The sequence below is a fragment of the Pholis gunnellus genome, assembly GCF_910591455.1.
Source record: "Pholis gunnellus genome assembly, chromosome: 10".
NCBI classification, from domain to species: Eukaryota; Metazoa; Chordata; class Actinopteri; order Perciformes; family Pholidae; genus Pholis; species Pholis gunnellus.
Window position 1 is genome coordinate 15394543 of NC_136537.1, and position 25600 is coordinate 15420142.

At 40.9% G+C, this 25600-nt stretch overlaps 2 protein-coding genes and 2 long non-coding RNA genes across 6 annotated transcripts; 2 read left to right on the top strand and 2 right to left on the bottom strand.

Moving 5' to 3' along the window:
- The first annotated feature begins 498 nt into the window (after positions 1–498).
- Positions 499–5839, top strand: pmt (phosphoethanolamine methyltransferase). The gene is made up of 12 exons (XM_079167032.1): positions 499–579; positions 1617–1788; positions 2016–2171; positions 2730–2866; positions 3037–3188; positions 3332–3520; positions 3668–3757; positions 3867–3956; positions 4067–4189; positions 4719–4850; positions 5470–5586; positions 5690–5839. Exons 1-12 carry the CDS (start codon positions 570–572, stop codon positions 5798–5800), a joined length of 1479 nt encoding a protein of 492 aa, XP_079023158.1. The 5' UTR covers positions 499–569; the 3' UTR covers positions 5801–5839.
- A 2344-nt stretch (positions 5840–8183) lies between these two features.
- LOC306702209 lies at positions 8184–8689 on the bottom strand. The gene is made up of 3 exons (XR_013767258.1): positions 8649–8689; positions 8394–8494; positions 8184–8284 (listed from the first exon to the last, which is right to left on the bottom strand). It is a non-coding gene; the product is annotated as an uncharacterized lncRNA (long non-coding RNA).
- Positions 8690–9647: 958 nt separating this feature from the next.
- On the bottom strand, positions 9648–10873 carry LOC306701936. The gene is made up of 3 exons (XR_013767252.1): positions 10775–10873; positions 9773–9814; positions 9648–9689 (listed from the first exon to the last, which is right to left on the bottom strand). It is a non-coding gene; the product is annotated as an uncharacterized lncRNA (long non-coding RNA).
- Positions 10874–12898: 2025 nt separating this feature from the next.
- LOC306702240 (MORC family CW-type zinc finger protein 3) lies at positions 12899–25314 on the top strand. Of its 3 annotated transcripts, none has more exons than XM_079167803.1 (17): positions 12899–12962; positions 13064–13136; positions 14956–15088; positions 15743–15963; positions 16073–16220; positions 16895–17048; positions 17954–18082; positions 18782–18901; positions 18980–19083; positions 19464–19592; positions 20249–20365; positions 21239–21313; positions 22182–22221; positions 22342–22694; positions 23341–23854; positions 24033–24214; positions 24753–25314. In XM_079167803.1, the coding sequence occupies exons 1-17, from the start codon at positions 12924–12926 to the stop codon at positions 24907–24909; spliced, it is 2688 nt and encodes an 895-aa protein (XP_079023929.1). In that variant the 5' UTR covers positions 12899–12923; the 3' UTR covers positions 24910–25314. The 3 variants fall into 3 exon arrangements, with proteins under 3 accessions (XP_079023929.1, XP_079023930.1, XP_079023931.1); XM_079167804.1 differs by having other exon boundaries at positions 21242–21313; XM_079167805.1 differs by lacking the exon at positions 13064–13136 and having other exon boundaries at positions 12931–12962.
- Positions 25315–25600: the final 286 nt, after the last annotated feature.

Consider the following 25600-nt stretch of genomic DNA (forward strand, 5'->3'; position numbering starts at 1 on the left):
GCGGCACTATGACGCAATGTTGCGCAATCGGCGCCGAATGCCACGGGACATTTGTTGCTTGTGTCAGCGCAACTGAGGCGCGGCGAGCCGGTGAGGGGAGACTGCCGCTGGGACTCTCTCACACACACGCACACCACTCCATAAACTAACCATGAGTGAGTTTGCATCACTGACACCAATTTATCCGGGGCAGGACAACACGCGGGTCTTTTTTTTTTTTTTTATGGGGATGATAAACAGATGTGTGCAAGCTGCCAGGGGATTCACGTCCATAAACATGCCTGTGATGGTGCATGGACCCTTGTCCCCATATGATTATTCATGTTCACCCCCTCCCCTCCCCTCCCCTCCCCTGTCATGTTGGGCGCATCCTAATGGCCAGTTTGCCACCTGGCGACCATCTTCTCCACGCGTCGTGTTATTTAAAGAGCACCCACACGCTCTGAAACCTGCACTCTGTCACAGAGGGGTTACTAACGGTAACCACCTTGTCAATAACGGTTAATTGCCAGACTACATTGGAAGTGTAGAATACATTTACAATAAGTTCAAACACATTTAAGACCACCATGGAAAAAGGTACAGTATGAGCAGAGTAAATATTGATTGTTTTTGGTGACGTGAAGACCTGATTTGAAACGTGTCTTTTAAATCTGATGCAACCTGACTGTGTTGGAGCTGCCACATGTTGTTCTGTGCTAATGTGTTCACTCAGCTGGTGGAAGTAATCCTGCTGGAATGTGTCAGTGGTTTGACTGATTTTTAGTGTCAAATGTTCCCTCCATGTGGAGTTTGTCTGCTTGAACGTTACCCTGCAGCTGTGCTTGTTGTGTAACCAGGTAGTGGACTGTGAAGACATTTACTTACCTTCGTTATCATCTTTGCGCTGGAAGAGATGGGAGGTTGGTGTCCACAGCGCTGTGCTGCTGGCAGCGTAGCACAGCAGGATTCATGGGGTGTGAGTGGATGAAAAGCAATAGAGTAGAAAAAAGTTTTGTTTTTAAGTTATTCCTTTTTTAAATGTTAATGTATTGTTTATCTACATTATTTCAACATGTCCTGAAGCATTGTACTATCTACTGTGGCTTTCTCTGCTTTTGATAAATACTATTTTTTTTTTGGCATTTCTTCTTTTATTTGCTAGATTTACGGTCTCCCCAACACAGTAGCTGTGTGTGTGCCACACCAATGTATTGTTTTAAGATTCCTTGCTGTTACCAGATTAATGGTTAATCTGTGTTTTGAAGAACTTCATCTAAAACATTAACACGCATCTCTGTAAAATGTCACTTTTAAATCGAATGAATGGCATAGTAGTTTCTTCTTAAAAACTTTTTTGGTTGCACATTTTATGTCTGATATAATTGGTAAAATAGAAATATTGAATACCTGATAGATGATTCACAGGCAGGAGTACTTGAACTTTGCCACATATTCCAGAGGTAGTAGTAGATGTCTTGTTACGTTGTTGTTGGTCAAGCAGTAACAAAGTTATATACAATTCCTCTTTTAGGTCATCGCCATCCTCCTTAGAAATAAATATTGTTTTACTTTTTTTCAAATCTCATTTTTGTTCATCTAATCTGGACACTTTTTTTTTTTTTTTTGCTTCACAGCTCGAAACAACATGACTACGTTTTGGAAGGAGCACTCCCAGGCTGCCACAGTGGAGGAGATGATGCTGGACACTCGTGCCAAGGAGCTCACCCAGCAGGAGCTGCCCGAGATCCTGTCCATGCTGCCCTGCCTGGCTGGATGCAGAGTGCTGGAGCTGGGAGCTGGCATCGGGTGAGCGCACAGCTGCATCGGACTAGTCTGTCGTAGTGGATGTGTGTGTGAGCAGGGTTTTCAGGGTCTCCCTTTAATTGAAGGGCCTGTAGCAGAAGGCAATTTTCAAGTTTAGGTAATCCGATTTATGTCTTTTAATATTGTGATCTTAAAAAAAAAAAACTTTCAATTTGGTTCTGCACATAACGGAGATAGTGAGATAGATTTATACTGGCGTGTCTCTATAGCCGTTACACCAGCCACCTGCTGACCAAGGCCTCCCATGTGACGGCTGTGGACTTCATGGAGAGCTTTGTGGAGAGGAACAGGCAGGAAAATGGTCACCACAGCAACGCTACCTTCATCCAAGCTGATGTCACAAAACTGGATATTCCCCAAAACAGGTGTGTGTGTTAAGAAATCTGTTTAGAAACATTTTATACTTTAAATTTTTAGCCGTGCAGCGCTCTAGGGATGGCAGTACAGGTATGACGGTCAGTCTGTCACATTGGTCCAGACTGAAAACTTCAACAGCTATAAGTGTGAAGCCTACTCACTTTGATGGTCCCCTGACTTTTCCTGTAGCGCCATCATGAGGTTGACATTTGTGATTTTTAGTGAAGTGCCTCAACAAATGTTGGATCAATGAGATATTCATGCCCACCGTCAGGAGGAATTGTAATCATTATGGTGTTAGCGTTTAGCAAAGTACAGCCTCACAGTGCTATTTGTATGGTCGTAGACTGTAAGACTTGCAAGTCATGCATTCTGCAGGAGGATGAATGACGGACAATAATGAGCTAGTGCCCGCTTACAGCTTTTGAATCCACTGGCCATTAGATCATACATTGGACATTCCCAAGCTTTCGACTGAAACCAGAATACTGGCTTTGTTTAGACAAAAGAAAGCAATTTTAGCTTTTTTGTTTTATTTGAATGCATCCATTCATTGCTCCCCTCAGCATTGACATCATCTTCTCTAACTGGCTGCTGATGTACCTGAGCGACGAGGAGCTAAACTCCTTCATAGAGAAGACGATAGGCTGGCTGCGTCCCGGTGGCTTTCTTTTCTTCAGAGAGTCCTGCAACCACCGGTCAGGTACTGAGCTGACAATAAAACATCCACATCTTTCTTTCTTCAATAATAATGATTTAAACATTGATGCAAACTGAATCTGACTCAAGATGTTCTCAGTTGACTATGAATGTGCAGCAACATCTTTTGCAACAATAAGAAGGATTTGTTTCAACTTGTATATTTGAACCAAGGTGACTCCAAGAGGGACTTCAACCCCACCTGCTACCGCACTGAGGCACAATACAGCCACATTGTCTCATCACTACAAGTGGAGGAGCCAGAGGGGGGCCAAATGTTTGGTTTCGACATTGTGTTGAAAAAGAAAGTTCAGGCCTATGTTGAGGTAGGCATTTCAGTCTTCTCGTGGAACCGAGTATGAAATAGAAGGACAAAGCTGTGTGTGCTGTAGGTGTGAGGATGTGCAGTTGACCCCCCTCCACTTCATGACCCATGTCCATCATTTCTGTCCTCGTCCTCCTTTTCCAGATGAAAAACAATCCAAATCAGATCTGTTGGCTTCTGGAGAAGGTTCCCCGCTCTCCGAGCACCCGGAACGGATTCAGCACCTTCCAGCAATTCCTGGACAACCAGCAGTACACTAGCCGCGGCATCCTGCGCTACGAGAAGATGTTCGGGGCTGGTTACGTCAGCACAGGCGGGCCCAGCACCACCAAGGTAGGAATAAAGTCTGGAAAACACCAAAGACTTTGGCTGGAACGAATCAATAGCTGCTTTTGGATTGTTGATCATTTTTATCAGCTTTATCTCCTGGGACTTTGGATAAACTAAAGAATGAACCCTTTTTTTCTTTTGTGCTGACAGGAGTTTGTGGACCGGCTGAACCTGAAGCCCGGACAGAAGGTTCTAGATGTTGGCTGTGGCATCGGTGGAGGAGATTTCTACATGGCAAAGGTGAGAGCCACGGCATCTGGCATAGTTAGAGCGACAGTTGTGATGATAGGGGGGGTTTTATAATGATTAACGGGACTACAGTGATGGCAACGATTATATTACTTTTCAGACGTTTGGAGTGGCGGTGCTTGGGCTGGACCTGTCAGACAACATGGTGGAAATCGCCATGGAGAGGGCGATCACTGAGAAGTTGCCATCAGTACGTCCAGATTGTTCTCTTATCCTACTGGTTTAAATACCTCAGATAATGGTTTGATTAACATATATATATATTGTTTTTATTCAGTAATGGCATGCACTCTACTTCAGGTCCAGTTTGAGGTGGCTGATGCCACTAGGAGGTCGTTCCCTGAAGGATCCTTTGATGTGATCTACAGCAGAGACACAATCCTGCACATAGACGACAAACTCGCCCTCTTCAAACGCTTCCACGTGAGCATTTACTCTCATACTTTAAACTGTAGCATAGAGTCGTTTCATTGACTTCCAAACCTCTTTAATGTTGTAGCTTGTTGGAAATCTGGCAAATCTAACAAACGTATGTGTAGTGAAGTGGAGCTTCTAAAGATGACCGAGACACATCTGCGTTTCGAACGGGACACTTTAATTCTCTCTGCAGTATAACAACTGTTGGGAGTGAACAGAACTCGACATAACCACGTTTTTACACTATCATTGTTTTATCATTAGCATCAAGAAGCTCGTATCAAAACAACTTCCTGGCTTCAAAGTAAAAGCACTTCCGGTTTCAATATAAAAGCACTTCCTGTTTCAGTACAATCAGTCAAAGTAAATCACATCAATAAACAATTTACAACAGTATGCACAAACCAAGTGAAACTCTTTTATGTCATATATAAATATATTTATTTCTTTGGGAAACTACTGCCTTTTATGTGAATTGATCTGGTCTTACTAAACTGCCTTTGATTTTTTCGTTCACCTTGTTCTTTGTGTCCAGTCTTGGTTAAAGCCAGGTGGAAAGTTGCTTATCAGTGATTACTGCGGCGGGGAGAAGCCCTGGACACCGGTGTTCGAGGCCTACGTGAAACAAAGAGGCTACGTCCTCTATACACCCTCACAGTATGGCAAGGTAAATATACAGTAGAGCCTGATTATGTAACGGTTTGTGAGAGGACCACACTCCCCTATGGGGATTTCAACCCTTTGGTCCTCTTGACTACTATATGACGAGACGGCTGGGACACAAATTATTGCAGATTACGCGGCAATGTCTGTTGGCACACTTTATACCATCCAATATAGAATAAAGAAACAGTAGCAGCATTACATAGTTTGTCCACCAGATGGCACTGACAATTACGTTTTGAAACAATGTCGTGCTCCTCTGCCAACACTGTGTAGTGCAAAGATCAACATATGTATCGAATATTCATATATAATTTTGTTCATGTCTCTTTCTCATGGTTTCCTGTCTGTGCACTGTTGGCTATCTAATAAATGCATAGAATTCTATGATCTTTTAACTGTTAGTTAAGCTTAGAGCTCATGTTAAGTTAAGATCTTATGCTATTAAAGACTGTCTACTTTTTTTTTAGTGAATGCTATGTCTGTTTTACCAAATCCCCAGACAAATTGGGTAACTTCTAAAAAGTCTGCTCTGTAGATGTGTTGCTATTGTATTACTACCGTCCACCAGCTGGTAGTGCTGATTCCCTACTACTTCACCCCTTCTGTCTGTTCTCCTGTAGTTCCTTCAGGAAGCCGGTTTCTGCAACGTTCAGTCAGAAGACCGGACAGCCCAGTTCATCCAGGTGATAAAGACAGAGCTGCAGAGAGCAGAGCTCATCAAGGAAGAATTCGTTCAGGTTAGCTTACATAACCTGTCGACCTACAGAAACAAACTGAACCTTGATTTGTCTCTAAATTCTTTTGATTTCCGCTCATTATACCGGCTCCTGTCCCCTGCAGGAATTCTCTGAAGAGGACTACCTTGCAATAGTAAACGGATGGGGGGAAAAACTGAAACGTTCCAACAGTGGAGACCAACGATGGGGACTCTTTTATGCAACGAGGGATTGAGTGATTGCACTAAGATTTGAGAAGATAATAAAAGAAAAAAGGGGGAATCTTTCTTTTCTGATTTCCTTATTGTCTATGTATTTGTCTTTTGCTTGTTGTAAAAAACAACTATGTGGATATTTTCAGTTAGTTTAGTTATAGTAAAAAATGCAAAGATGTAATCAGATTACCGATACATTTGGTAAAAGTGGGGATTTTAGCAGGATTTTAAAGTAACTATCTATTGCATGTGACGTGCAATTTGCGGGAAGTGGCTTCATCCTCAACCTCATCGGCTGAACCAGTTGCTTGAATTCATTGTTAAAGCGACACTTTAACTTTTAAAGGAAGATATCACATTCTAAAAGTAATAACATGCACCGACAATCTTCCTTGGCTTGGTATGACCAGTAGCTTATAGTGGCGTAGGTTAGCTATGACCTGAGCCAAATCCAGGTCAATAGTTTTGATCATTTGAAAAAAAAAACCTGAACCTGAAAGTTCAAGTAGTGGTCTTGAACTTTGAAAAATACAGCAATGTATTCAAAATAAAAATAAGTGAATGAAAAGTTTTTTTTGGGTTGAATATAATTTTGATTCAGTAGTGGAATTTTTTTTAATACATTTATTCACTTTCAGATGGGTGATTTCAGTTCAGACTTTTGACCCTGATCTGGCGTGGGGGTTGTGGCATCAACTGAGAGGGGCGCGTCATCATGAGTGAAAGCATAACAAAGAAGGCTGAGGAACTTCCTCAACCAAGTTGCCTTCAGGCAACGCAGGCACCGTGAGAATTATGATTCAACACTTTCTTACGGCGCAATGAAAGTGAGGGCCAGCGCGCCGGGTGAGGTGGGATCCCGGCCCCGCGGGGTCGGGCGGCACCACCTCGCCCACACCGTCGGGGAGGTGGAGCGTGAGTGTGTGCTATAGGACCCGAAAGATGGTGAACTATGTCTGGGCAGGGCGAAGCCAGAGGAAACTCTGGTGGAGGCCCGTAGCGGTCCTGACGTGCAAATCAGTCGTCCGAACTGGGTATATGTGCGAAAGACTAATCAACCAGTTTTTTCCCCTCACTGCATTCACGTGAATATGGTGTATAGAAAGTGTTGACTCATAATTCTCACGGTGCCTGCGTTGCCTGAAGGCATCTTTGTTGCGGAAGTTCCTCAGCCTTCTTTGTTATGCTTTCACTCATGATGACGCGCCCCTGTCGGTTGATGCCACGCCCCCCACGCCATATCTGGGTCAAAAGTCTGAACTGAAAAAAAAACGATCTGAAAGTAAAAAAAACATTTGAATCTGAAACTGAAAAATATAAGACTTCAAATATGAAAATGAAAAAAAAATGTATTCCAGAACTTAATCAAAATGATATTCAACCCCAAAAAACTTCACTTATTTTTATTTTGAATACATTGCTGTATTTTTCACTGTTCAAGATCACAACTTGAACTTTCAGGTTCACATTTTTTTTTCAAATGATCAAAACTATTGACCTGGATTTGGCTCCATAATGACCCTCCTTGTGTTGCTTTTACACTTTGTTTTAGCATTATCTTGTGATTGCCACTCATGGCCACAGCGGCTGCTGTACAGGAACCCAGTGAGCATTTTTCCGTTGAAAAGACGTTCAAAAGACGTCTACGCCCACCGTTGAAAAGACGTTCAGAATTGGTTCAAAAGTGAAAGTTTTTTCGCCGACTATTCATAGACGGTGATTGAACGTTCACGCGTAGACCAGATTTCAACGGGATTTGCAATACTACAATTTTTCGTCCTCTACATTGTGCTAATAATAGTATATCCTTATTTTAGATGCTCACTAAGAAACCACATCCTCATTTATCAGTTGAAAGCCAGTATCGCAAATCCCGTTGAAATCTGGTCTAAACCTGAACGTTTAAACAACGACTATATATAGTCGTCTAAAAAACGTTCACTTTTAACCGTGTTTTAAATGCCAAAATGCATACAGTACTTCTGGGTATAGGATGACAACTAGACAACCCACAGCACATTAAAAGTTACATACTTAGTCATAATACATTAACATTTTTCACTTAAAAGGACAACACAATGCTTTTGATGCATTTAGATTTATTAACAAACAATGCATGAACAATATAACACGAAGTATTTTTATTAAGCAAAATGAAATGGAACAATATAACAATAACATGAATTACATTTATTAAATAAAAGCACAATAAAATGGAACAAAAATATAACAAAAATAAAGCTAAATAATCATAATATATTAACATTTGGATCTATTAATGAACAATATAAAAAAAGCACAATGACATATTAAAGCTGAACAACTATGGAAATAAAACTATTTTCTGCTGAAATCAGCTAGCTCCCAGTGTGGGGTAAACATAACGGTTTTTTTTCTTCAAAAGCCACCCCCACCGGACCTCCCAGGAGCCTGTTTGAGATGGTCTGCCATGGCTCTGTCAACTGCTGACTCTGTGGCACTTTGGTCGGACCGTATGACAGCCTCTATAAAATTAGGAGAATAGCATTATTGAATATAGTAGATCATGAAATGAGAGACTTTGACTGTACAACCATTCATTAAATGTATTTTGCATATTAGAACATATATTACCTTTAACAACGGCGTAGACTTCAGTTTCCCTGAAGGCCCTCTTTTTCTTATGACCACCTCCTTTCATATTGAAAGTGGCCATTAATCTGTTTGTGAAGAGTCTGTGAATAAGAAAACGCATAGTGTCACTTAAGCTGTTTCAACTGTTCAGTAATGCTCACCTGTTTAGAATGGCTCCATGATGTCCATGCCATATACATTTTATTTCCACTTCTTTAGTTGTCAGATATTACCGTGTTGGTATGACGTTCATACCTGTCCATGATTTTATTTGTGGCATCTTTGATATTCTTCCCCCTCACTTTGGCCAGCAGATGAACCTGTTTAAAAATAAAGGCGTACAATCTATTGCTCTGTGCTCTTAGAAACCGACTTCAGTTTTTTCATAAATGTTTAAAGCTTAAAAAGAAATTATCTTTAAAAATCTTTTCTTTTTTTTACCAACAATGCCCGCTGCTCAGCATTTTGCAGCTTGCCCTCCAGCTCATCCAGCTCATCCAGCTCCTTGTTGTTTCTTAATGTTGGCACCTGTCTCTCAAGTCCTTTGTTCTCTACCCCTCTCCCAATTCTTTTCACTTCCTCAATGAGGTCCACCAATTTTCCCAGCACCACCCTCTGGAATTCTTTAAAAAAAAACATTGCATGGTCATTGATGTAGGTATTATAGACAAATCCCTCAGTCTAAAAGCTATTACTTACTTGCTGTGGACATCGGAAACAGACTTTTCTTGTTGCCTGGCGAAATTGATGGACAGATGGAAAAGGAATGTTATGATACTGTGTTGAACATATCAGTCAAGTATTTTGTTGAGTCATACGAAGTTGAAAGTCAAAGAAATTAGGAGATACTTTCAGGTCTTTATTACAGGGCAGAATGTAGTACTTTGTTAGTGGTTAAGCCTCACCTCTTTGTGTTTGTGTCTGCAGACTTCTGTGCCCATGGTCTGACAGTTCTGGACTGATGGTGCTGGCCTCTAGGTGAGTGCATACAGAACCTAACAAGAGTAAAATCATGATACATTAGCATGAACGGTGTGGAATGTCAACGAAAAATGTTAACTTCAGAAAAAGACAGAGTGTGTAGAACTCCCCTCGAGTGCAGACATGGACAAGTCCTCTCGTAGAGACGTGTTGGAACCCTCATTAACAGATGTGTCGGATTCCACGTGTGCAAAAGATCCCTCCTGTCCACCATCAGTTGTGTTGGAAGTAGCTAAAGCATCAATTTTGGCTTTTCATACCCTCCGTTCTTTCAAATAATTGTAATCCATTATTGTTTGAGCAGACGTTTAATTACTGTAATGTAAAATGTAGTTGTGTTAGATTCAGCTTGTGCGGAGAATTGACAAATTCAAGTACATTTCATGTAGACAACTTACGTTGTCCATGTTGTCCATGTGGGTGTTTGACAGGGAAGATGCCTGTAAATAAAAATATTGTTACAATTAGTACATTGTTAGGTAGAATTACATTATTATATTACCAAATAAATATAATTGGAATCAGTTACAGTTACCGAGAAAAATACATGCAATTAACTAACAGTTTCTTATCAAAATGTTGGTGATTACAAAGGGGTTACACCCAAATTGACTTTTGCTAAAAGGCTTAGGCTAGAATATATGTAGAAAAGATCAATCATTATAGTAGCCCTTTATAATTTTAAATCAAGTTATATTGAAGAACTTTAATACAAGTTGGATAGTATTAAATGTTGATCAGTGTTGTGAGGTTTACACTGCCTATTTATGGTGCTCTTTTAAAAACTTTTCAGCATTATTGTCCAGTTAAAAAAAGTTATACAAAAAATAATGAAAATGTACTCACATGTAATAAGTAACGTGTCATTAATAAAGTAAATACAGCTTACTTATTACACTATTAACAAGATAAATATGACTAGCTATTACATTTATAGAGAAACATTCTCAACATTGTGCATTACACTGTATTATACTGTACATTTTTTGCTGTTTAGCATGCAGCAACATACAATGTTTTGGCCGTATTGGTTGCAAAACAGGCCTTGTTTACTTCCTCCCCCATCCAATCTGTAATTAGCCCCTCTCGCGTTCTGCAGTGTATTTCCGATGCGAAATGGGCTTTAAAAGTACTTTATAGGTAACGACAGTCCACGAAGCCAAATGCATTAGTAACACCAAACATACACATACTGTACATTAAAGTCTGGGAGACTATTTAAGTTTACTTTTTACGTTTAATTTGTATCGTCGCAGCAGCACGTGCTAAGTTGGCATGCTAACGTTACAAGCTAGCACAAGCTAGCATGCCAGAACGAGCAGCCCATCCAGTATCGTGTGGGCAGCATAAAGTGAAAAAAATGGTTATAATTTAAGGTTTAAAATAGTCAATGTACTTACAAAGTATGTGGAGCGTTAAGCCTTGGGTTTAGTAGCCCGTTTCTCGATGCTCTGGAGCCGCAACGTGTCTGCTGCTGTTCGTCTCTGGCGGTGCAGTCGAAGCTCCAGACTGTGGCGTAGAGGACGTGCGCATGCGCGTTACAGCTGTAAGCAAACTGTCTGATTTAAAAGTAATGTATTTAACGGACCAGATGATGATGTCCTGGGAGCTTCTTGTTGACAGCACAGAGTCTATAGTTCCATATTTATGACGTTTTATATGAAACATTAAATGCGTTGAAATCGCGTCTTCGTATAGACCACATATCAACGGCCAGCATAATATCATTTTGGAGAAATAAGTTTAAAGTAACCAAAATCGCGTCTCTTTCAACCTACAACTGAACACACCATCAATATTTTAAAAGAAATTGGTGTTTTGTGACACGTTGATATTGTAACCGTAATTTAGCCGGTTGAAATGAGGGTGAAAATAGGTCTAAGACGTTCAGACCCGATTTCACCGCGATTTAAACCAAATATCAACGTTGAAATCCGGGTTAGTGCTCACTGGGAAATGTTACACAGGTTACTGAAATAGACAGATGTTGAAACAAAACCAGACTAAACCGGCAGTTAAACAAGCTTTTCTTGTTTCAATTATTGCATCCACATCATGCCTCAGGCAGTTGGATAGTCTAGTATTGTTGTGACGTTATGTATTCATCTGACGGTCAGGAACTACAGCAGCTCCCACCTTCCTTGAAGCATCATAAGACTTTTATCCTCTGAAACACCTAAATAATTACTACCTCATGTATCTTGTTGGCTGACGCACTTTAACACTTGACATACACTTGACCTTGCTCTGTAAAACATCAATGTAATGCCGAACAGACACGCTGACAACACACCTATGGCACGTGGCTTTCTAAAAATATTGATAGGACTAGGTACAGGGGTGCCCAATACGTCGATTGCGATCGACTAGGGTCAGTAGATGCATGACATTACAAACAATGTTGACTTCCTCATGGCATTTGCCAGTTGATTGACGTGCAGTGCAGCCAGTCTGAGATCACGTCTTTTCTAACACACGGGTCACCACGTATGCGCGGTCAACTACAAAACTCCGGCGAGCTAATTAGTTACCCTTCCAATTTACTTCTATGAAAGACGCTAAAGCTGCAGCGCCATGATTTTGGGAACTTTCGAAACCTCGCGCCAGATCTGGAGATGCAACGGAAGGCGTGTGCGCAACTTGACAGTGCGCGCTACACAGAGCAGATTGACAAGTGTCTGTCAGAGTTTGACAAACTCTTTCAAGACTTTGCTTTACTCGAGCCAGTCGCTACATGTATGTGCTGCACATTTCGGGCAGATATTGAGGTTGATTCACTCTCATCAAAAATTGCAACCTGAACTCGTCTGGAGTGGAGGATGAGATTTTGACACTGCAGGCTGACATTCAGCGGAAGTCCAGGGCTCATGGACAGTTTTAGTACCCAAACATGAGGAAATGTGCTACCTTCTTGACTGTATTCTTCAGCTCTTTTTATTTATGTGAGTCAGCCTTTTCCCACATGAAGAATATTAAGTCCAAATATCGTTCCACCATGACTGATGATCATAAGTCTGCTTGGGGCTGGCTACCAGCAGCTGCTGTCCGGAATATTCAACCCTGGTTGATTCCATTCAGTGCAAGTCATCAGAATAAGGTAATGACCAAAAATGTACAGAATTGTATTGTGCCATAAGCGTTCATGCAGTTATGCAAGGTATGCCAACATATATTGTAAATATAAAGTATACGCAGTATAAATAAATAGATATTTAGCATTTTTAATGTAGGTAGATCATTTTAAAAGTATAGCTCGCAAGCCGAAAAGGTGTGGGCACCCCTGGACTAGGACAATTAAAACGTTGAGAACTATATCAATCTCAGGCACTGTCACAGAGAACTGCTAGATAAGGATTTATATCCTCAAATAAAATAAATAAAAACATTCAGATTGAGTGAGTGAGGTCTTGCTCGCTCGCCTCTTTAATCTTCCTCAGTGACTTCCTTTTGACAGTGCAGCTCAGAGGGCGCTACGCCCACAGCCTCTGGCTGGTCACGTGCCTGCGCGCAGAATACAGACCGCGAGAGGCCAAATACTCAGTCGCAGTCATGGCGAGGTTAAGCGAGCATGGGATTCGCCTGAGTTCCGTACGTATTTCACATTTTTCACATCATGGCAGAATGTGTATTTACTTGCAAAATAACATGAAGGGGGCAGAATAATTGAAACTGATGTTTGTGTTTTTAAGATGAGTCCCTCCTTCCTGAATAGCAACTCCACAAGTCACACCTGGCCCTTCAGCGCAGTGGCAGAGTTAATAGGTGGGTGTTATTATGAAGGACTACGCTGAGACCCAGCTCCGGTGCGCTCGGTGCCTGTTGCTGCTGTTGCTGCTGCAACTTTTCATGACTTCATGTCGCGCACTCTTCCGCTGTAACGCGCAACCTGAATCGTGTGTTGAACAGATATTTGTGTTGTTGCTATAATGGACCGAGTGGACTTCCTCTTTCGCACCCTTTAGCAACGTTATGACTGTCACACGCCCCTCTGCGTCTGTTGAAAGTACAGGGCAGTGTTACGGAGATAATTATAATAATAACAACTGGGCTTATTGTAATGCGTTAGTTATCACCATGCAATGGTCAAAATATTCCTAAAATGCTACTAACTTGTAAACTGTGGTCAGGTTTCACAGTGCAGTAATTGTACATACATTCACCGTATGGCTTTTTAGATCTCTGGGTTGAAAAAGACAAAAAGCCTGAACTTTTTACAATTCGGCATATTATTCACCATATGATTTGTCCTTCCACGTGATACAACGCGTCTGTTTCTGGGCTGTCAACATTGTCAATCCGCCACTCTGTGCTCTCCTACTGGTTCAGACGTGTTGACAGTCTGTTGGCTGCTAGGTTTTGACAGGAGGGGCAGTGGGAGTGTGCTGTATAATGCAGTAAGTGCACTGTTTTTACATGATGATCTTATGTGATCACTGCCTTCTCTGCTCGCAGGGGCATTGCACCTTGAGTTTATGTGTTTGCATTAAAAACCTCATGTTTGTAAAAGGAATGCCGTACCTTCTCACAATAGTAACTCAATAGCTCATGAAAAGCTGGACGATCTGCAGCAAATTCTGACTCTGAGAATATTATATTCAATGTTAGTTGAGAGTGTCAGAGAGGTGTTCGTTGAGATATGAGATTGTGAGAAGATAAACATGTCAAGAAGAAAAGCAAAAGGTCACATGCAGCAAAGTAAAAACATGCATGGTATAGATGAGAGAAGTAAACTGAAACTGGATGAGAATATGTATGTATTAGCATACAGTGTATACAATATGAAGCATGAAAATAGCAAAAGACTTAATGTACAAACCATTCACACTTCGACACTAGTTTTTCGTGCTGTAGTGTGTCGAAAACAGACGTTTCTAATATTTAAACAGCTTGGGGCAGAATAATAGGAACACACCTTGTGTTATCTAATGATTTCTCTTGTAATTTTCTTTGTAACTTGTTATAGTGTATAGTCGGCCATATTGCGATTTCGATATAATTCTGATGAATTGTGCAGCCCTACTCGGTGGCGATTTTACAGTCACCTTATTATACTTTATTCTGCGTGCGTCTTCATTTCTTTGACTATTCCTGCAGGATTCAGCATGATATATTTTCAGAGAAGAGTGAAGGAAAAACACAGTTCTAAATAATATAAAACCCTGAATGATTGGCTGAATTCCAACTAGCTGATATACACTGCAATATAGGGACAATTTACTCTTTGTGCAATATGATACGTGTAGCTGTCATTAAGTTCCTTAAGACTTTAGTTATTTCCTATATGGTATGAGGTATACTTTTGGAGTTTAAATGCCAGGTGCTGTGAATTATCAATGCGATGTTCACAACCTGTTCGTAAAATAATTAGTGAACTGCTTGTCTTTTTAAAGAAGTTAAATTTTACAGAATATGATTTACAGAGCCAACATTTTCGGACAAATAAAAATGTTAGACAAAGGCTGTGATATGTGTAAATAACAAAATGATCATCTAACTAGTAGGCCTTATAATAATGGTTCAAAAGATCACAGAGAACTCCTTTTCTCTGTTTTTAATTCATTTATTTCCTCTTGTGTTCTAGACAATGCTTCAGATCCTGGTGTATCCGCTAAACAGATCTGGATAGACGTAGTTGATGAAGCCGGTGAACTGTGTCTAACCTTCACTGATAATGGCAGCGGCATGACTCCCAACAAATTGCACAAGATGCTCAGGTAAGACGCACACCTGCATATCCACATGAAGTTGACATGTTAATGAAAAACACGTCAACATTTTTAATGTTGCATCAGAAACATTTAGTGGCATGTTGTCAAACACTGATAGGTTCCTCCCTTCTCTAAACCACAGTGTGACTCACCAGCGTTTTAGACCGCAAATTGACACACACACACACACACACACACACACATTCTCTGACAAAGACCCACACCAAAGAGTGTCCATCAAATTCACACAAATATGAATGTAACTACACACATACATAGAGCTGAAGAGATAAGTTGATTCATTGCTAGAGTATGAATACATTTAATTGTCAAACACGTTTGATGATCCATTAATCCTTTAAGTGTATAAATAAATTAAATGCTAAACATTATTTAAATTTACAAATGTGAGGGTTTGCTGCTTTTTTCTAGCATTATAAAATTAATGTCTTTAGGTTTTTGGCTGCCGGTTGGACAAAATGAGGTTACAATATTGTAACACTAGTTCTATAAGCACAGGGGGAGACCCATGTGTACTCCCCATTTACTCTACGTAAAAATGCCCTGAATCACATCTATTGACTTCTATTTATTAATGATGACAGTTTATTCGACAATAACTATAATCAAACCTACATCCTTATTTCTCCATGTGTCCAGCTTTGGTTTTACAGAAAAGGGTTCCGGTAAGGCCAGTCAGCAGGCCATCGGCGTGTACGGGAACGGTTTCAAGTCTGGCTCAATGCGTCTGGGCCGCGACGCGCTCATCTTCACCAAGAATGGCGGCTGCCAGACTATGGGGATGCTGTCTCAGACCTACCTGGAAAACATCAAGGCCCAGGCCGTCATTGTCCCCATTGTCCCCTTCAACCAACAAACCAATATCCTTCATGAAAAAATATGGTTTCTCCACACTGAATTGGTAGAGAATATGTTTGTCACCTTGCACAAACATACCTCCTTTAAGTTCTGACCTTAACTCGGTGTAACAGTCTCTGGTGGTGACTGAGGACTCGGAGGCCAGCCTGGCAGCCATCCTCCAACACTCCATCATCACCTCCCAGGAGCAGATACATGCACAGTTTGACTCCATTCTCTCCAAGAAAGGCACCAAGATATTAATCTGGAACATCCGCAGGTCAGAATCATACATTTGTTCCAAAGTAAACGATATGAGTTGGGGTTTTTTCACCTGCATGTTGGTAATTAATCATTTAGGCCAATTTACATTTATGCCAATGAACATATTTCACAAAATGTTGAAACTGTCCCTTAAGTTTGAGTTCACACAAACCTTTGTTTGAGTTAGTAGCTCGATGTGTTGGGGGTATGCTCTAATATGACGAGATTGCTGAGTATGCAAAAACAGACTCCAACAGAAACAGGCAAATAAGCATGAGCACACGCATAAGACATTTGTTTAGGATTGCTTTTAGTCAAATCCATGCAAAACAACACATTCAGAAACAAAGCCTCGTATCGTCCTCGTATGAAGAGCAGATGAAATTTGAACTTGAAGATTTGAAGTCCCTTTTCCTCGTTGCTCTCTGAAGCAAAGTTCTCTCAAATAAAACAGTTCATGTTCAGGAGTTCTTCTGTTTCTCTTCTTTACGTTGGTTCAGAAGATTATCATTATCATCAAATACTAAGTACCGCACTTATGAAGATTATCCAGGGTGAATGAAATTGTGCTAATGTATCTGTATGTATGTGTAAGGCGATGCACTTGAAATCCCTGTTTTGTGTAGCTTTACCACTGGAAAAGCTTTACAACCTAAAGAAAGTATCATGTGTTTTGATGTTATCCTGAAGGGCAAAAGATGGCAAGTCAGAGATAGACTTTGAGACCGATGTGAGTGACTTCCGTTTGCCCGAGATTCATAACGAGGAGCTGAAGACATGTCTGAGGAACGGTGGATCCCTGACAGCCCAACCTGACATCCCCAACATACACTACAGTCTCAGCGTGAGTGGATCACCTGTGTGATCATTACAAACACAGAGGAGGGTATGAGAACGTTCAATGTTGCACCTGCTAGACGACAAACACGGTTGTACCAAAACAGCACCCTCTTCCTGTTTTATACAGTGATGTCCCTTCAGTCCGGTAGATCATATCTAAGAGGTCCCTCTCAGCAGGCCTTGACACTCAAATAGAGTAAACAGCTGTTGTCCTGAGTGTCAAAGGAAGTTCTACTCATTCAAGCAGGATGCCATAAAATAGTCAATAGTCATTTTTAATTTTCTCCAACACTATCCAATGTAAAGGATGACGTTTATGGTGGTGGCCTTGTGTGTTTGTGGTAATTACAGTATAGTATAGCAGTACTAGCAATTACATATGGTATATCATTTTGGTAAATGATAATACTGCCATTTCAGTACAAACGTGGTACTGATTTATCTTTAAATTTATCTGAAAAATTCATATTTGCCAAATTTGAAAAACATAATTTTAATTGGATAGCGTCAATATTCAAGCTTGTTAGGAACACGTAAAGCTCTTCTGGGTGATTTTACGTCTAGTGGTTAAGATCAGGGTTTGAGTGGTTAAAGTTTGGGTAATCCCCTAGAGTACAAAATATAAGTCCTATGCAAACTTGTGTGGGTGCCAGCTTCATGCAGAGACGTACCTTTGGTCTTGTAGTAACACTGCGCCAGTTTCCTTTTGAACCCATAAGTCATTATACGATTCATAATTACTATAGATGTAGTTTTTCAATAGAATCTTGAGTTTTAAAAGTTTGAATAATGTACTCTCAGGCTACACATCAACATGTTAAAGCGTGTCAACAGATGGTGTCAGACTAATAATATTATGAGTAGATGTTTTAAAAAAACTTTCTCTGTCTGTTTCTGTGTTGGACTCAGGCCTACCTCGGTATCTTGTATCTGAAGCCGAGGACGCGGATTATACTGAGGGGGAAGAAGATTCTGGTTAAGCTGGTGTCGAGGAGGCTGAAACACATTGAGCATGATGTGTACAAACCCCACTTCAGTGTATCCTTAAAATATCTGTGTGCATGGTCATTATCCGTATCAGATGCAAACAGGAAGTGGGAAGTCAGTAGCTTTTTTTAAATGGAGAGACACATTGGCTATGAAAATCTCTTCTCTCAAATTTGTTTAACATCCATCAAAACTTTTGATATGGATTACGTCCACCAAAATAAACCCGAGGCAAGATAATGGCAAATGCAGAACTATGTTTTTTTTTTTTTTATATATACAGTATATATCCACATTGGTGACACTCGTACTGAAACTCAGGCATCGTATCGGCACTCGTGTTGAAGTCCAATCACTTTATATGTTTCTGGGCTTATTAAATTGTCAAGTTGTTGTTGTTTCCAGATGTAAATCCCATCAAAAATGGTGCTTTTGAGCTTTTATTCTGGCTGTGTGAAGCTAATTCTTTTTAAGATTTGCTGTCTCAGACATGTTCCTTAATGCACAGTCATTTCATGGAGTTATCCTTAATTTGCCCTTGTTTAGTTGTAATTTAAATCATTGCAAAAATACTTATATATTTATATTTGCATTCATATTAGTATATTATATTAGTATCAACCCCAAAAAAGTCAATGTTTGCTTTTGCTGCTGTTCACCTCTGATAACTTGAGTTTGCTAAATGTTTGCTGATCCTATTCTGAAACCTGCCAATGCCCAGTGCTGTTAACCTTGACTGGTGTCTGTCAGAAAGAGAAGGTGAAGGTGACCTTTGGGCTGAACCCGAAAAACAAAGACCACTATGGGATCATGATGTACCACAGGAACCGACTCATTAAAGCCTACGAGAAAGTGGGCTGCCAGCTGAAGGTAGGGGAAAAGGATGTGACTATGTCTTCATGCATTGCAGACGCGGTGATCTTAATCACACTTCCCAATTCCTTACAGGCTTCAGGTCAAAGGGCAGGTGTCGGGGTCATCGGTATCATCGAGTGTAACTTTCTCAAACCTGCCCACAACAAGCAAGACTTTGAATACACCAAAGAATACAGGTACAACACACACAGACAAAACCTAGAAGTAGACGTTTTGTGCTAATATGCGCTAATTAGCTATCTGCTTGGATTGGTTCTCTCCATAAAGCAGAGAATGGCAGAAAATAACTGCTACAATACAGTGTTTACAGTGTTCACAAAGTTATTAGGAATCATAGCACTAGTGACTCATGCAGCTCTTCCCGGAAGTGCTTTAATTTCTGCAAACTTTACACTAAATGATGATGATGATCAGAGAATCCTTTTGATTACAGACTTTATTGTCTTCTAGAGAAACAGACCTGTTGAGCAGTATTGGCCTGATACACTGTTGTGTTTATGATATAAAGTAAAACAGTTAAAGAAATGCACTCTCTTCTACTTTTTCTTCTCCCAAGACTCACCCTTGGTGCTTTGGGCCAAAAGCTGAACGACTACTGGAAAGAGGTGGTAGAGAAGAAGGCCAGAGAGCGTGAGTTTCAGGCCGTGGAAAGAGATGAAAATGCAGACCATGCGGATGCTGACGAGTAAGTGTTGACTTAGTTGTTTTCTATCTTGGCAGTTGCAGTGCAAGGAGTGAAAAGAAAATTCTTCTCCTCACCTACAAGCGTTTTCATAACTTTGGTCCAAAATATGTTAAAATTGAATTATTTGCTTCGTCTGGTCCATCTGGCTCTAAATCTGTACACAAAATTGTTGAATCCACTGGAAGAGTAAAATAACTGGTCCACGTTCAACAAGCCTTTTATGGATAACGACGGTAACAATACAGGAGGATGCAGGTCAGTTATCAACCCACTCATGTAGGAACTTGTCAATTCAACTGAAAGTGTAAAATAGGTCATTTTTCTCCCAACGCTTGAAATTAGAGAATTGAGACACTTGAGCTGCTGTCTCGACAGTAGCAAAGAACAGAAAACATGCTGAGACAAGGAACTTCAACAGCCTTTATACCCAATTCAGCATTATTTATTTGGCATGCAGAACCATAAAATAAATGGCTTCAACAGAAAATGTTTTTATGTTGGATATGGCTTTTGAGAAGACATGTTCATGTACACAAACAGATAGACTCACTGTGATGTTTATTCTAATAATAATTATTTTTGGTGAAAGAACTTCCCCCTCTAGTGCCAGCTTCTGTGCACTGACACTCCTCATACATGTATGTCTGAATGTACAGGGGTCCCATGTGGTTACAGTGTGAAGACTGCCTGAAGTGGCGAAGCGTCCCGGCAAGTCATTACAATGTGGTTCCTGAAAGCTGGAACTGCAGCCACAACCCCAATCCAAGTTACAGGTGTGTGTTTCATATTATTGATTTACTTGGATTCGACTTAAGACATCGAACGTTAGAGAGCTTGGCTTTTGAACTGAAGGCGTGGAGTGGAGACATTTACCAGGCAAGAATGGTCTAATGAAGGCCACTGTTCAGCTGTATTATGATTAATGCAGGATAGAGCATTTATGGGGATTTTCACCCATACTACTGAATTTAACGTCAGGATACCCCGGCCTCCATTTTAGACAATTATTTATTTTTATTTGTATCGTATAAGTCTCCCAGCTTTATGAAAGTGCAGTACTGAATTACTAAAGTGACCCTTTCAGGCTCCGTCTACATACGTATTCAGATATTTTTGAAAACCGGTATTTTCTTCTATGTTTTGTCCTCTCGTCACTAAAAAGATTTTAGCATTTTTGAAAACACCTTCTGATTTTTGAAAAACTCCAGTCACTTTGTAACTGTGTGGACATAAACCGGAGTCTTTGGGAAACAATGATGTCATCTCAATTCGCTCATGCCCATTGTTTTATGTAATGAGCATGTGCCAGAAACGACGACGACGACAAAAGTGTTGAACGGACTACCGGTATCGTATGGTGAAGCAAAGCAGCAACTCGTCATTCGTCCACAGACGAGTCACATTTCAGTTTCCCCATAGTACCTTGGTCTGTGTACCAGAAAGATGTTAAATAGGTATCTCTCTCACCCTCGTTTATTGTCATCTCTCTATGGTCTATTAAAAAGGCTTAAAATGCTGCAAAATAAATAAGATAATTAAGATCAAATGCACAGAGATCAGTCTTATCAGTCTGTTTTGGCTAAACCAGGAAGGCCATGAGCTGAAGTTTAGCAGTTCTTGAGCTGCCAACTCTCTTTGTCTTTCAGAAGCTGCTCTTCCCCAGAGGAAGCAGAAGACAGCGAGCTGTTAACACCCAGCTACCAGAAAAACCACAAGAAACAGTAAGCTCTCATTTAATTTCTCTAGACCTCTCAAACTTGGCCCGTGTGAGAATTTGGACACGGAGAGACGCTTCACACTGCTACTCTAACTTCATGTGCCATTTTGTGGTTTTCGTCTGTCAGTTTCACGCTCTTATTTCCTGTTCATGTGGCTGCGTGTTTCTGGTTTTGCTATACTCTGCCCAACAGTGATCAACGTAGAAGCACTGAAATGAGAAATCAGGCAGTTCTTCAAAACGTGGTGACTTGTTGTCCATAAATGCAAAGTGATTCAAATATTGATTGAAACCCAAAACTGTTAAACCTCTTAACATGAAAATGTGTTTGTGCATCATTGGAAATGTTGGGCTTATTAGGATCCAGGATCATCAAATTAGTTTACTAGCTGAGAAAACTGTTTATCTTTCAGAAGTTAGCTACAAACCTTTATTGCTTAGAAATGGAATTTCGGGTTCATAAAATATAATAAAAAGGTTTATGTAACCGGAACTGTAAAAACTATATGTATGGCTGCAATGGGCCTCCTTACTATGTTCTCCGTGCTTACATTCTTCCCTAGTAACAGATAATCCTGCTAGCAGTCAGATTGGAGACAAAACAGCCAATCAGAAATTACCTATTCTAATTCAACTTACTAAGTGATCATTTTTCTATAACTGGCACACAAAAACAATCTTTAATACTCTCAGATCTTAAGGATTTGGGACCACAAAGGAATTGGAGAGAAGACAAATGAGTAAAACTGAGTGAGAACCTATTCAGTTATTGGAGTTATACAAAATATATACAGTACATTACAGTTAAACCTCGCCATATTTAGATTATCGTCCCCTCTCAAGTCATTAATCTCCGTTTGTTTTTCCTGCAGAGAGCATCCCAAAAGAAGAAAACGAGAAAAATCCTTGGAGGTTTGTGAAAAGTTGGAAACTTTAGGCAACTTTGCTGTTGCTAAAGACGCCAATGTGCTGTTTAGCTGTACAGCGTCTGGATACATTGCCTGTAAGTGTGCTTGTTTGTTTGTGCTGCAGGTGTGTGACTTCCAGGACCAAACGGCGAAACATGACATCCTCTCACGCAGTTCATCAGAGCCAAGTTGGCCCACCTTGCGGACAGGTCGATGCCAAACAGAGGGAGACGCACCAGAGCCAGATCGGACGAGCACAGATCACCTGACAGACGCACACGTTCGTGATGATGCACAGACACAAAGTACAGTCACGGCTGAAGTCACACACGCACAACAGAATCGCGCTGGAAGAGGCACGGCCGTTGAAGTCACACATGTGGAAAATGAGACCGTTGGTAACGGGGGTGAAGATAAAGAAGGAGACAAAAACATGGAGCCGGTTGAAAGAGAAGAGGAGAACAGATGCGCATTCAGGTTCGCTATGTTGCATTGTGTATTGTGTGCCAGTTCAGAATCGTGAATAATACTCATCAGTGTATTTTACTGTAGTGCCGTTGTTTAAAAGCATGTTTTAAATTTTACAATGTTTTTTTTTTTTTAATCTATTATTTGTTAATTAATTTTAGTTTTCAATGAATGGTAATGCAGTTGGGAGCTGGACGTGCAGCAGATAGAGGACACTCCAACCTTTGAGATTCAAGAGGTTGCTGCTGTCTGTTTGCTACCGCATATTTTAGACATTTCTTTTCGACTATGTCGATGTTTAGTTATTAGTAGTCTTGTGAGTGTGTTTTATGAGAATCACTGACTCTCAAATCTCTGAAGTGTCCCTGTACACAACCAGAGTTCTCCTTCCACAAACCTGACCCTGCCAACCCTTATATAACGAGCATTGAGTGCTCCGGTGGGTGAAAAATAGAGCTAACCCTGACGCTAACATGTAGTGCAGTGAGTATTGTCAGAGCTGTGTATGTTTTCAGCTGCATTATCTCACAATAATAACATGACTTTGACAACAAGATAGAGCTCATGAAATACTCTGTGTTATGGATTACCTGTCTCAAGAATGTTTGAAGTGTCTGTCAGTTAATTTCACTGACGAGCTTTTTTTCCTCTGTAGCCGCAAGAGGAAATCAGGATCTTTAATTCACGGTGTGAGAAAGAAGCCATCTCATCAGGAGGAGCAGCGTGACTCAGAAAATGTGGCCCAAGAGATGAATCCTGAGAAACAAAGAAATATACCCGAGACGGTGTCCTTGGAGAAGCCCAAGCCTGACGGTAGCAGCCGAGTGGAGAAACCAGGTGATGCAGCACAGCGAACCCCCAGCAGTCTCACCTGGACCCACTCGCTCCCCTCCACCCAGACTGTGATGGTATCTCCTCTGAGTCGAACAGAAGGGAGCCGACCACTGCTTCCGGAGGGGAGTGGGCGGGAAGCTAACGTGCAGAAGCTGGCGGGGTTGGAGAAAGAGGCCCAGAGGCTACGGAGGCTTCTAGCTCTGGAGGTCACGAAGACGACCCGAGGCACGATGACGACGGCGGATAGCAGCGCTGAAAAGCCGACCGGAGGGCTGGAGACTCCGCCAGCATCACGAGCAAGCAGAGAGGTCGGCTGCCAGACCGACGTGGCTGAGGTCTGCAGAGTTTATACCCAATATTTTAGGTTAATTTTGATGATACATGACAAAAAAAATCACATATGAGCAGAGTGCCTGATAAAGATAAATTTAAGGCCATCTACTCAGACTCATCGTAAATGAAGATCTAACGGCAAACTCTGTGTAATCCTCTATTCTGCTTCCTCTGCTTCAGAGCTCTAGTTCATCCAGCATCTCGGCCCTGGCTCCAGGACTTCTGGGGGGGGGGGTGGTCCTGAGTCAGAGAGCCGTGTGCGGGTCAATAGTGCAGCCTGAGCAGAACGTGTCTAAGAAGGAGAAGACGGAAACTCATAGCAGGATGATAGTCGGCGACAACGAGGCCTGTGAAAGCAACAGGTGTGTATTCTAGAGAGACGTGCGCCGGCACCCCTGAATGTTCAGAATTAGTTTGTTTACGGGGCAGAAATTTGTTACTCAATCATAGCTTTTCTTTGAAGATTTCGGTCGTGGATAGCAGTAAAAGATGAATCCAACTTCAACCTCTAACTGTATTTACTGTCTTTGACTGTGGTTTGTCTGTACTTTCCAAGCATGGCAAACTGCTGACTTTCAGATATAAAGATCTGTTTCTATATACTTCCAGTACAAAGAGTCCTTTCCTGTAGCTGGCAAGACTACATTTATCTGCAGGGGCGTAAATGTTTCTACTTTTAACAGGACAAATATCTGCTTCCATCTTTACCAACACTCTTTACTGTTTCTTCTACTCGCACTTCTCCAAAAACGGTTAACTCACGTCCTCTTTCACAATTGTTTACACATTCTTGTTCTCCATTTTTGCTGATACGTAAATAAAATGTGAATTCCCCTTGACAGAGTTTCATCACCTGAGCTACTTTTAATAGCTTTAATGATTAAGCTGTTCTCCAATCAGATCTTTACAGGAAGATCTGCGCAGCATCCGTAACAACGTGGTGGTGCTTCTCACGGCCCTCTTGCCCCAACTGGACCTGGCTGGCATCAGCATGGAGACCACCGACGTGGACAACATCATGCAGCAGATCATAGAGGTCAACTCACTGAAGCTATGATCAGTACTGTTATAAAATCCAGATTGATGTTTTTTTTATATGCAAAGTTTGGATTGAAGTTTGTAGTCTTTGTTTTCAGAGTAGTAAGACGAACGCTGTCTTATCAAGCTTTCTTTGCCTCCACACATGTTGCCAGTTCATCTTGCATCCCTTTCATGTGCTCGTTTATTTCAAGAAGCATTGTTGTGAACATTTCTGTCCCATTGACGAACGTATAACTTTACATTTTAAATTTACTGTTTCTAAAGAGTGTGACGCATTGCTGTTTTTAGTTTTGCTTGTTTTCACTGTCTATTTAAATGAGTTTTATATGCATGTGATCAACATGGAGGCATGCTTGTTTCTAGATTTGTTCACACATCCATAGATGAGACTTTTTATGTTTGCATTAAAATACTGAAACCATTTACTGTACACTGCCTCTTTATTTTCAAGGTTGATTAACAGTGTGCTCTTACTCGGTCCAGTGCAAAATGCAGACGTTCTGCAGTACCTCTTATTTTCCACAAGGTGGCAGTGAAGCCTATTTATGAAAATGTGGCTCTTAAAATCCATATTCTTGGAGTGTTAAGATTATGAAAATCATTTAATTTGACAATTTTTTTTGGTTTTGGGATCAACTTTTTCCTCTTGCAGGTATTGCCGTCAGTTAGTTGGATCCTAAATTAAATAAAGGGCACTGCATTCTGTT